The following is a 13,539-nucleotide window of genomic DNA, read 5'->3' as shown; positions in this document are numbered from 1 at the left end:
CACCCTTCCACCACCCTCACTTTCCTCCCCAGGAAACACTCCGGGTAGAGCTCATGATGTCAGTGGGATAGGTACAACCCTGGAAGATAAGAAGACTCTTTCTGAGGAGCAAGTACTACAGGTAGGCATATGGAAATGTCGGACAACATTTACTGCCCATTACCCATGGAAATCAACCCACTGGTCTCTAGACACTTTTTCTCAAGGGCCTGTAGTAGTTACACTGCAGGTGGTATAGCTACCTGGGCTCATCTCATAGGACCATTAGCATCAGATTGAGGATAAATGTTACAAGTTAGTCTGTAATGAAAATGAAGAATGGTTGTCCTTTTCTTTTCCTTTTAATCTTCCTCTCTCATGGTGCACAGTTTTTTAAACCCTGTTAGCTGGAATCAATTTGACTGCAGGTAAGCCTCGCTCAAGCTTACAGCTGTTTTATAATGTAAAGCAGAAGCATCATTTCTAAAAATATGTCATATGGTGTGAACCAAGCAAACCTATTAGGATACATATGCTACTTAGTTGGAACAAAGCAAGCCCATTAATATACATATGATTCAGCATTACAATAGACTTTCTGCTAAAGTGTCTTTTATTGCATGGGACATGGACCCGCTGGTATTGTGGCACCACTGGTGCATGAGGTGTAAGGAACCTGACCTCTCACTACCTACAAGGTCTGAGTTTAGAAATCCTGGGGATAAGTTTCCAGCCAGTTGGAACAGGAATTTCCTCCCACCTAAGGATGAATCTCCTATGTAAAGGATGAAGGTTGAGGGTTTGTGTTTTTACTGGAACAAATGACTAATTTGGAGATAATTTGTATTTTCCTAACTACTGTACACAAACCTGAGTCTTTTACTCATAGTTTCCTGTCATCACCAAATCCCTAGAAAGTCCCAGCTGCAATCAAAGTGACTTCTCAGTCAGCAAGCAGTGGGGCGGGACTTTCCCCACTCCCAATCCTTAACTACCGACCAACTGTTTAAATCTTAATATAAAATTGTAACTGCTATGTTTTCCAGCTTTGCTGTTATCTCTCCTATGAAAAAGACTGAGATTTGTATAGTCAGGAAAAATACAAATTATCTCCAAATTCTTCATATCTTGAGGGAATAATTAGCCTAAGTAAATAAGTGACCATAGCTGTAGTGTATTGTATCCTCATAGCTTCCACTATACAAATGTAAACTATATTTCTTGTAATGCATGAGAAGCAAGTTAAAGTATATTCAGTACTGTATTTTACACAGAAAAATCTTGAGCCAAGCAAGACGATTGAAGTGTGATATGATGGTGTAGGCTTCAGGGGTGAAAGAAAAAAGCCCATATTCGGATAACTCTCAGAGTTATTAGCTTAAGATTTTGGGTAGGAAATTATACAAACCATTTAAAAGATATTAATTGTTTGTATAACAATGGTTGCCCTCACTAGAATGGATTTATGAAAAAATTTATTTTTTCAAAACCACAATTCTTTCCATACAAACTCATAACTTATAAAATAACTAATGGTTTAGACTTCATAAAAAGTAAGTTTTATTTTTTACTTCTAAAGACAAGTGCTCAATACTACTGTTGCTCTTCTGTTATCTCATAAACAAATGCAGCATATTTATAAGTACAGTAATAGGTCTGCAAAGATTAATTAAATTAGTTTTTGAATATTAGATTTTTTATTACATCAGTCAGTTCATTAAACTGCCAATTCTAATTTCATTACTCTAATAAATGACATCTGACTGTATAATCGTCTTGCAGTGCTACACCTATACAAATTAATTACTCAGCTAACATATTGCTTTGCTACCATACAAAACTACCATTTGTAACAGTTCATTTACTAAAAGTAGTAGTTATAGTCATACAAAGAGTATAACATTTTAACCATTAAAAATCAAACCTCAAGATTTCCATCATTATTGAAGTCAGCTGCTATGACAGTTCTTATCGGGGATGCCTCAGCAAATTCATCCGTGGCAATATTCTGTAAGGAATAGATGGACTTTTGTGAACAAAGAAAAATAAAATATGGTATTCTCAAACTTCTAGGATATTTGTAATTACTTGTACCGGTTATAAGATGAAATTCATAGATGAATATTTGATTCAAATAAAAATTCCATATACTGTAATCTTAACTTACTCTAAACCTGGGCCGACCCTCATCATCTTCTGTCTGTAGAAATACTCTATGGGATCCATTCCAGTTGCCATACACTATATCTAATTTCCCGTCACCATCAAAATCACTGAGCATCACACCTCTCCCATGCTGATATGCATCAGAAACTCCTAAATAAGAATAATCCAATATTTAGTATGTGTTCCATTGTTACAGTGCAAATCACAACAACAAAATGGTAATGAGGGTTTGTATAAATACTGTATACAGATATTATTACTACTGTATTATCAATCTTATCGTATAATTTTTGTTTTAATTCAAATATCTTTAGTACCATGTATAGCCTTAATAGTCATAATGTCTGGAATGGATTATAAAATTCCAACTTACCACATTCAGCTGCTACATCCGTGTACTTTCCATTACCATTATTCTTGAACAAAAAGTTGGGTCCATGTTCATTATCACAAAATATATCACTTCGTCCATCCTTGCTGAGTATTGGTCCTACTGTAACTCCTCGACCACCTTTGGACAGAAAGTTTCACACTTTGAAGATGTTTGTACATTATTTAATGCCCCTTAAAATCTGAAGTAGAGTACACCTTGTATAAGTTTGTCTGACATTCTTAAGTATCCAGTATGACTATGCAGCAGTATAGTAGTGCCACAGGTCATGATTTTAATTCTTGTGGGAGTGAGCTCGCAACCTTAATTACTCCTACCCCAAAACACCTTTTCCCATAAGAAATGATATTCACTCGATGTGTTCCACACTTCCATAAATACACATATACACTTTTTTTAAAGGTTTTGTAATGGTGATTACAAAACAATTTATAGCCTATAAAATCAGAAATGAATGAAAATTAATAATTCACATTGTAAAATAGAAATAATTGATAATTTAAATATACTTAACTGATTCTTCCATTTCTTTAAAATGGGACGGAAATTAGATAAAAATGTGTTATTAATGGGATAAATGGCAACACTCCCTCCTGGTAATATGTAATTGCTGGTGAAGGGTAACATCAGTGTGGTTGCATCATTTCTCGTGCCAGTATGACTGAGTACGTACCTGCAACTGAGGCTGTATTCATGGATGGCTGGATGAAGGTCATCCTATACGTCGATTTTCCTGGATTAGCGCACTGGCAAAGGGTTATATTACAGTGGAATGCTCATCTGTGATTGCACTAATCCCCTTTGCCAGTGCATCCATCCGACTGCCACTGTACGTTTTCCAGTTGGTCTTACTAGCCAATGTAGTACAGGCACATTTTTTTCTGAACTTCAAATCATAATTATCCTAACACTGATATTTTTAATTTTCCTTCTTTAAAAACTATCTATAAGAAAATTGTAATGAAAGAAAATGTTGCCAAGGACCCATGTCCAATTTTTTTAAACATAGGCCTAGTTTAAAAACTGAATGCATACACACACAAAATGTAATATAATACTGTATACAATATAATATTCATAGAAACATGTCTCAACTTATATAAAAATTTTTAAACATTAATTTGAGACTAGCAAATACAGTAGTAGTGTATTTCATACACCTAAGAAATTCTGTGCATCACATGATAGTCTTATTCATACAGTACTTGTCCACGAAAAATGTCCATACAACAGAATTTTTGCTCCCAGGGCAATGCAATACTCATAACACAATTCAAATGTGTAAGCTCGTATCCTGATTTGCTCGTATTCAAAGTTAGTCATAACCCGATGTTCTACTGTACAGTATATTCATCTAATGAACATCTACCTAAGAGCTGGATTTCAATATACAAAAATTCAGTAAGCATAATAAAAAAATTTTGCTGTATAGCAGGTTTTATTTTAAAGCAAAGAGATAAATCTTTTCTTTGTTATCCCTACTTTCATAACCTTTAGCACCTTCATTGCATAAGATGGCAGTGAGAATTAAAGCCATTGTATTTTGTCTGGTTCTATTGCAGAATATCTTGAGAAATGACAAACTACAAGTGCAAAGAATTCAAAATTATGAATGAAGTTCCACCATAGAAAAATAAATTAAATCATTTGATTACTTTACCTGTTAATTTTTCAACTCCTGCTTCTTCAGCAACATTCCTCAGAGCTATCATTCCTTTAGATACATTGCTGCGACTTTCATCCATTTCAATAAGCGAGTGAGCTCCAATACGACCATTTGCATAATTTGCAAGGTAGATGGCATACCTTGCAAGAAAAAAAATATTCTATTCCTGTAGTTGCATAAATTACATACAAAGGAATTTTGACAAAGGAATTTTGACAAAGGAAAAAACAAGGACGTTCCTGTTAAGGCTAGAACAGGGAATCCAATATGACATGATTTATTAAATGAATATTTGATTCAGCAAGTGAATTATTGCATAATGAAAAAAAGATAATTTGACACAATTACCACTTAACACATTTAACATCAAACACGTCACTTACCTCCCTGTTCCTTTACGATCAACACAAGCAACTGATCGTCCAGCAAAAAAGCTTGCAATATTTTCATTTACTTCATCTGATAAAATATCCACATACCGGCCTGTTAAGATTTGTAAAATCAAAATTCTTTTGCAACCAATGAAAATTAACTTTTAAAAAATGTTAATTTCCATAGAAGCTAAAACAATTACTGTACATACTTTATAATAAATCTGAAACATATTCATTTATTTTTAATTTATTGTATATGAATATGCAGCAAGTTAAAATACTACTGATAGCTGTAAACCTGCATAAAAAAAAATTTATTGTTTATTGTGCTTGGGAATAAAACAGGAGCACAATCACAAGTAATAATTTCTGGAACTTAATTTGAACTAATACAAATGAGAGAGCGTAAACTGAAGATTTTCTTTCTCTGCTTGCTGCATTCATTGATCAATATAAAATCTCAAGGCTGCATTTTCAAATCTGTTCAAATAAAAGGAATACAGCAATATACAGTGCTTTATGTATGTACCGTTTCTAAATTTAAACAGTTTGTCGGAATAGGTTGCAAGTCCATAGTAGGCATCGTTTGTATTTAAAAAGTAGATTTCTTCCTTCCCATCTCCATCAACGTCACAAGCGCATACACCGATGGCATGACCTTTGTCGTCTCTTAAGGCATAAAACGGGGACCTTGGGTCATCAATAGCTATGTTCACTAACTGTCCTTCTTCTTTATCATATTTCAACACCAAATTAGGGCCATCATACCTAAAATAATGAGAATATACTACTCTAAAATACAGAACAACACAAATACAATAAAATTGTAGTAAGAATTTATATATGGGTATATATTTGGACTAAAATAATTTTAAATAGATTTGAATTTAAAACTAGTTTTCTGATACTGTACTCACCTTCATAATAAACATTTGCTGATAGATCTTGTTGCAACAAGATCTATTGGCAAAGTTGATGGTGCGAGTGAGTATTAGACAACTATTTTTCTTAAGTTTACTAAGTTATCAAGAGTAAAAATTTAATATCCACATACTAACCCTGCGACGATAATCTCCAGCTGACCATCATTATCCACATCTGAAACCGCAACCCCATAGTTAAGTTGCCTGGGATTGCTCTGTGGACTTGCCCTGTGGGAGAGAAGCAAATAACTCCTTGAAGTTTTACATAGAAATCAATACAAGTGTGCTCTCTCTCTTTCTCTAAGACAATTAATTCTGGAAAATAAATCTCGAAGGCCATTAATTTGTGAAAATAAATCCTATCAGTATGCTTCTGAAAACAAAGATCACTCACTTCTAATTGTTTAAATTTATTGCTTTTAATTTTCATTAGAAAATTAATACATATTAAGATATATATCAATTGCAAATATCCCAGTCTCCAGATGGCTAAAATGTAGGAACACTCATTACTTTGGTAAGACAATAGTACGTAACTACAAAAATGTAAGTTTATATAAAGGTTTACAAAAGACTGGTACAGTAATATAGTACAGTAAATAGAATACATTGAAGCATAAATGAATAACAAACATCAGATACTAAGGTGGCCATTTCATGTTGATCTTCAAATTATAATTTGTACTTTAACTATGCAAGAGAGAGTGAAGATGTTGTTTAAGACTTGCATCAAGTAACATCAACTCTTAAGGTACTATTAAATACTATGAAAAAAAAAAAATAGATATCACATAAGACTGGCAAATATAAAAGTACAGTAATTACTATATTAAAATACTAGAGAATGAGATAAATTCATATGCCACATTATAACTGAATTTATACATACCGGTAATCTATTTTACAACAACAAACCCAATAGAGTACTGTAATTAAAATAAGCCCATTTTGAGTTGACATAATCATTCAGGAAAATAAATACTTTGGAAATACAAAAAGATGGAATTTATCACAGAAAATATATAAGTACCATCAACAGATGTATCACTCATGAGTGGGCCCAAGCGGCTACCTAGGTCAATACCCTCGTGAACACCTAGGGAGCTGTACACAACCCGAAGCACAGAGTCATGAACTGATACACGATACTGTAGAGGGAGAAGCAGAGGTAATTTTAAGAGGACTGATGAACAGACCCTTGAAAGTACGTATCCTTCAGATCCACTGAAAACATAGTCTCCCTCTTTAATGGAAGGCAGCACAAACTGTACTATTTTTAACAAACACACTTGTTCAGAGGAGAGAGGTCAATGACCAGTCTCCAGCCCCCAGTTGCCTTCTCCACCAGGAAGAGCCAATTGTAAAAGCCTGAGAATTGTCTCAAATGACTTTGAGCACATTCTTCTCCAATGTCCTTCCACCTTTTCCCGCAAGGCTAAGGCTTTCGGCGATATTGGAGGATCCAACGGAAACTATTGGTAACTGAGATAGGGGGCCGACAGTCCTGAAAGAGTAGTAAGGTAGTAAGTAACTGTCCAAAGGGACTCTTGCTACCCAAGGATCAGCCTCGTGTCTCTGCCAAGTTGCTCAGTGGTAAGACAAGCATCCCCCTACTCTTGGGAGCGGGAGAGGGAACGCCGGTATCAGCGTTTGCCTTTCCTCTCTCTTCCCACTGCTACCCTTTCTGAAAGGACCGGGTTGGGGTTCTCTAAAATACTGTGCTGGCTGGCTCTTTCCGGGAATAGGTTGCAGGCGGTGCCGATCATGGTCTCAGAACAGGAGCAGGGTCTTTCAATCCTGATGGAGCAGGCTGGGACACACCAGAGACAACATGCTGGATCAGAGAGTTTTGCAAAGCTGTCAGCTAAGATTCTACTGCTGCCTGGTGAGCCAGGAAAATTACGGCCTTCCCACCAGCCAGCACGAGTGTCTTGTAAAATACTTCTCCAAAGATTTTGGGATTGATAACCTTGTTGACTTTGGGAAGTACAGTACACTACATTACTGCTCCTAACCATTGGTCACAGCAGGAAACAGCTTGGAGAGAGACCAGGGCAGATGCCTCCATGGCCAAATTAGAGGCCAAGAAGGGCATACTTTCTGCCTACCACCGAGAGTCCCCCATCAGTGCACACACTGATGGGCCAACTAGTGTGTAGAACCTACACTACCTGGAGGAGGGCCAGAGATTCTTACTTGACCAACTGTACTCAAGCAAGATCTCAGATCTGCAGATTTGATTGTCAACTCAATCCAGGGCCAAATCAACAAGACCCAACCATGGCAACTCCAAAGAGGACCTCGAGCCTTGAAGAGCACCGAAGTATAGATCAATGACTGAGGTTCTCCCTAATGATGGTGGCAAAGTTGCCTCCCCCTAAACCATTGCACTCATGGATAAGAGCAAGGATCTTCACAAAAGAACTCTCCAACTCGAGGTACAGTAGTCTACCTCTTCAGGCACCAGACCAGGACATCCTAACCTCGAGTATACCTTTCCCCATGCCGCGCACAGTGTATTCTGATTTTGCTTTTTACCTGACATCTAAGAACAGACATCCAAAAAAAAAATCCAAAGCAAGGTGATTAAAGGTAATAAAGGCACTATAGTAAACACTTCACTAACCAAAGGTCAAGTTTTTAAACCATGAGGCTGTTGTGGAGACTTATTGACTCAATGACAGCTAAAGAAAAAGTGAGATTTTTCAGATAGGCAAGTGTTGGATATCTCCCCTACTCCCTCAAAATCCCCAATCTGAAAGAACCTTCTTAACAAACTTCAACAGCCATTATGTACTCCAATGTGAAAGTTGGAATTTTTTATTTTCATCATCATCATCATCATCATTTCCTCCTACGCCTGTTGACGCAATGGGCCTCAGTTAAATTTTGCCAGTCATCTCTATCTTGAGCTTAACATTCAATACTTCTCCATTCACCATCTCCCACTTCACAGTCCTCAGCCTTATAGGCCTGGGTCATTCAAGTCTTCTAGTGCCTTGTGGAGCCTACTTAAATGTTTGGTGTACTAATCTCTCTTGGGGAGTGTGAAGAGCATGCCCAAACCATCTCCATCTACCCCTCACCATGATCTCGTTCACATGGGGCACTCAAGTAATCTCTTTTATAGTTTCATTTCTAAACCTGTCCTGCCATTTAACTCCCCATTTCCTTGAGGGCTTTGTTCTCAAATCTTTTAAATCTGCTGAAGATTGTTTCATTTTCATACCATGACTCATGTCCATACAGTAACACTGATCTCACTAAACTGAGGTAAAGCCTGATTTTTTGAATTTTGTTTTAAAGAAATAAGTCAATACTGTACCTGAACACCTCCTCTGTTATTTCTTGGAACATGTTTCAGTATTTCAGAACCAGTGACAGTAGTCTTTAGTTTTCCAGTTGCATACAAGTATTATGTTAAGCTTTCTTCACTTCCTCATGATTGCTTCTATACATCTGAAAATAAAGTAAAGGTTATTATTTTTCTTATTTTTCTTTAAGGCTTTTGTAACAGATACAGTTGTATTGGACTTTATAATAACCTTTAATATGCAGTTGCTCATTTTTCAGACACACTTAAATGTAGAAAAATTCTGAACATGCCTGTCATCTGTACGTCTGGGATTCAAAGTGCCCTCCAACTGAAGTAAAATGTATGTGCAATGCAAGCATATTTATTCCATTTACGCTCTAGGTTTTTTCATTTCATACTCATTTTGCTTATGACTAACTTTGCTTTGCATCATGTTAACCCTTTTACCCCCAAAGGACGTACTGGTACGTTTCACAAAAGCCATCCCTTTACCCCCATGGACGTACCGGTACGTCCTTGCAAAAAAATGCTATAAAAAATTTTTTTTTCATAATCATGATAATTTTTTGAGAAAATTCAGGCATTTTCCAAGAGAATGAGACTAACCTGGCCTCTCTATGACAAAAATTAAGGCTTTTAGAGCAATTTAAAAAAAAATATACTGCAAAATGTGCTGGGAAAAAAATAACCCCTTGGGGGTTAAGAGTTGGAAATTTCCAAATAGCCTGGGGGTAAAAGGGTTAATTTCTTACTACCATTAATTTTTCTATGGATTAATCTTTCCATATTTTATTAGACTATTAATATAAGCGCAAAAGTGTTTGATATGGAGACAGTCACTTGACATTAAACATCAGTCAGTGTACTGTAAATACGGTAGTTTCCTTTTTTATTTGAACAGCTGCTTTGTTCAGTTTTGTTTATAGTTAAAAGCTAGCCTAGTTTTCTTTCATGCTAATTTCAGTGTGGTATGCTAATGGCACAGGGCTGTTACGCCATCGTGTTATTTTGCTAGCTTTGCTTAATACCTAAATGAATTATTCTTTGCCTGACCTGTATATTTCATTAGTATTCCTTTGTAGCTAAATGAAATATCTCTAGGTTAATTAACTACTTGAGAAGTTAACTTAATGCGATTTTTGTCATAATCATCATCATATTTGATGAACTTAACCTTTACATATCCTTATAATTTTCAATTTAATGTAGCCTATATAAAAAATGAATGGTATACTTTTATGAAGATTCAGGGATGTATTAGAGCTGCTGGTCGACAGTGCAGCAGTTTCATGTCGAGTATTGAACAGAATCCACTGTAAAAAGATGAATCTCATTTTAAAATTCATTATTTCAGTACTTACTTGGAAGTCACATAGTTATACCCTCCAAAGTAAGAGCTGCTTGATCATTAACCCTTTTACCCCCAGGCTATTTGGAAATTTCCAACTCTTAACCCCCAGGGGGTTATTTTTTTCCCAACACATTTTGCAGTATATTTTTTTTTTTTAAATTGCTCTAACAGCCTTAATTTTTGTCATAGAGAGGTCAGGTTGGTCTCATTCTCTTGGAAAATTCCTGAATTTTCTCAAAAAATAATCAAGAATATGAAAAAAAAAAAATTTTATAGCATTTTTTTGCAAGGACGTACCGGTACGTCCATGGGGGTAAAGGGATGACTTTTGTGAAACGTACCAGTACGTCCTTTGGGGGTAAAAGAGTTAAATAAAAGCATAAAAATTTACTCTCTTAAGTACTACAGAATGCCTTGTTCCCCAAGTACCAGGTGGCAGGGGATTGGTACCTTTCAGTCGAGATACTTACCACAGTAAAACACAAGAACAATATCATTAAAATTAAAATACCGTTAGTTACTCCAGAGGTCGATCAAGATGTGTTACAGAAATGGTCACAAGTATCTAAATCTACAATTTATGACACCCTCAATCTGATTAGGTTAAGATACAGCTCAGTATTTTATTTTATGATGTAAGCCATGTTGAGTCACTCGAGTTAGATTATATCCCCTTCTACACTGGCCAGTAGACCTCGGCATCCTAGGTTAGGTTAGGTTAGTTTAATATAAAATATATCCATGTATTTACCTTTTATTCTATTTTTATACCTCTTGTGATTTTTTAGTGATTTATTGTTTGGTTAATTTATGATAATTTAATTTTTAGCGTAACTGGAATTTGCTATTAGAAATGGACAAGTATATACTGACTATTTTGGCATTTTATTTTTCTTTGTACAGTTTAACTAATGAGAACAGGTGCATGATAACTTCCATATCGATCAAATAAAATGTGAGAACCATTTCATTATCTAATTCTATCATTTAATTTCTGGAGACAAATAATGGGTTAATGCATATTTGACATTTGCAATTGTTTTTGGCAGGTGTTATTTTTTGCATGATGTAATCATTAATTGTCTTTTTGAACCCTTAAGAGTTTAAAGGTATTTATGCATAAATTCCTGAATGTCGTTTTACAACAGCCCTTTTTCCAACCCCCCTACCCAGATACCCAGGTTATCCACTGGGATCCCTGTAATCAATTTTATATGGGGAGGGGGGGTGGAAACTCATGAAAGGGTGATTTACCACATTATCCATGATCAAAAATTGATCAAACAAAAGCCAGTTAGAAAAAAAATGTATGGTTCATATATTTGCTTAGAAATTCAGTATTATATTATAGTTGTTGAGATTGCTCATAGGTTTCTGGGAGCCTTAGTATATCAGCGGCCGGTTCCTCCTACTTGCATAAAAAATGGACATCGACTAACAAATTATCCCCCTAAACTAACCTGGAGCCTTTGTATATCAGCGGCCAGTTCTTCCCATGTGGATTAAAAATGGACATAAACTAACCTAAACTTTCCCCCTAACCTCACCTACAAGCCGTGTCCTTACCTACTTACCTAACGGGAGGGCTAATGCCCCCCTGCAACCCCCCTTACACTGCCGTATTCTAAGTTAGCCATAATATTACATACACATGGCTGCTATCATACATACACCCCCCTAACCTACAAGCCTTGTTCTTACCTACTTACCTAATGGGGGTGGGGCTAACGGCCCGTTGAGAACTCCCTTAGACTGCCGTAATCAAAGTCAGCCGCTATCATACATACAGGTGGCCGCTATTATACATACACCCCCAAAAACGAATGGTGCACACCAGAAATAAACACAATTTAATAGTTGAAATATAATAGTTCAACGTCTTAGGGTGAAATTAATGCCATATCCAATAAATTAATTAGACAACCCAGGAAAAATATCACAGTTAATTCGTTTGACGAGATTTTAAAATATATCATATATTATCCAACTAAATTATTATTTTATTATATAACAAAAGATGAATACATAAGGATGTGATTACGCAAGTTGTACCTTTCATGTAATCCGAGGTGTTTACCTTTCCTTTTGTTTACATTGGTAGTAGTAGTAGTAGTAGTAAATGGATGTCAAGTGGAGACTTTTCTTTGTAACGGGAGTCTCCTTTGCTCGCGTTGTGATCTTAAACATATTTTTGTTTCTTTTTATTTTATTTTTTTATCAGCAATTTTTTAGGTTGAGCAGGCTGACAAGTTTTTTTTATAGTTTATGTATGAAATATATGTTTCAATGTTGTTAATGTTTTTAAAATGTTTTGTTTTAGTTATTCATTACTTCTTATATCTTTTATTTCCTTATTTCCTTTCCTCACTGGGCTGTTTATCCCCTCCTTGATTTATCCCTGTTGGAGTCATTGGTCTTAAAGCATGTTGCTTTTCGAACTAGGGTTGTAGCTTTGCTAATAATAATAAAAATAATAATAATAATAATAATAATAATAATAATAATAATAATAATAATAATGTATTTATTTTAATAATAATAATAATAATAATAATAATAATAATAATGTATTTATTTTGATAATAATAATAATAATAATAATAATAATAATAATAATAATAATAATAATAATAATAATAATAATAATAATACAGTACTTCACTCTTCTCTTCAGTATCATTATCGTGAAGAAAGGATTTAAATTTTGAAGTTTTGAGGGTTGCAGTAGTTAAAAAATACCTTACACACACACACACACACTTTTATATATATATATATATATATATATATATATATATATATATATATATATATATATATATATATATATATATATATATATATATATATATATATATATATATATTCCAACCCAGGTATAGAAAATTAATACAATCTATTATAAGAAACGGAATCTTCATTATTTCGCTGCTCCATGTGTCCATATACCGTTATTATATAATTCATTTCAATGTTTTAGATATTGATCTAAGAACATTTCTGACTATGAAGTATTGTAGCTTTTAAACTTTATATGCGTTATGATGCTGTTGATTTGACGATAATAATGAAGTAAGTATTATTATTCAAATGTATTTACTTAGTGTTTACTTAATTATCAATAAATTATTTTTATATTTTACCGTCAATTAATGGGAACTAGTTAGTTTTGTGTAGAAAAAAATTAAATGGAAGTTCTTAGGCCTAATCTTATTGAAGAATAATGTTTATCGCCTAAAGGGATTTTGCTTATTTATTTATTTTTAATTTCTTCCATATAATTTCTTTCTCAATATGAAGATTACGCGAGGGAAAATGACTTGTCAACCTTCGTTTAAATGGAAAATTATTCAATGAAGATTCTGGTATCCGG

At 34.6% G+C, this 13,539-nt stretch overlaps 1 protein-coding gene across 2 annotated transcripts in view; it reads right to left on the bottom strand.

Moving 5' to 3' along the window:
- Window positions 1–12,260, bottom strand: part of LOC137633345 (cartilage acidic protein 1-like) — a 48,416-nt gene extending 36,156 nt beyond the window's left edge. Inside the window, exons 1-9 of one of the 2 annotated variants that reach the window (XM_068365595.1) lie at window positions 12,219–12,260; window positions 8,825–8,958; window positions 5,635–5,727; window positions 5,106–5,344; window positions 4,586–4,685; window positions 4,197–4,342; window positions 2,519–2,656; window positions 2,147–2,295; window positions 1,904–1,987 (exon numbers count right to left, since the gene is read on the bottom strand). In XM_068365595.1, the coding sequence (XP_068221696.1) occupies window positions 1,904–1,987; window positions 2,147–2,295; window positions 2,519–2,656; window positions 4,197–4,342; window positions 4,586–4,685; window positions 5,106–5,344; window positions 5,635–5,727; window positions 8,825–8,856 (981 nt within the window). In that variant the 5' untranslated portion in view covers window positions 8,857–8,958; window positions 12,219–12,260. Of the gene's footprint in view, window positions 1–1,903; window positions 1,988–2,146; window positions 2,296–2,518; window positions 2,657–4,196; window positions 4,343–4,585; window positions 4,686–5,105; window positions 5,345–5,634; window positions 5,728–8,824; window positions 8,959–11,875; window positions 11,984–12,218 lie in introns of those variants that run through there. The other variant, XM_068365596.1, reaches the window with a different exon arrangement.
- Between the last annotated feature and the right edge of the window lie 1,279 nt (window positions 12,261–13,539).

The sequence above is a fragment of the Palaemon carinicauda genome, chromosome 42 (assembly GCF_036898095.1).
Source record: "Palaemon carinicauda isolate YSFRI2023 chromosome 42, ASM3689809v2, whole genome shotgun sequence".
In the NCBI taxonomy this organism is placed as follows: Eukaryota; Metazoa; Arthropoda; class Malacostraca; order Decapoda; family Palaemonidae; genus Palaemon; species Palaemon carinicauda.
This window is presented reverse-complemented; position numbering and strand designations above follow the sequence as displayed.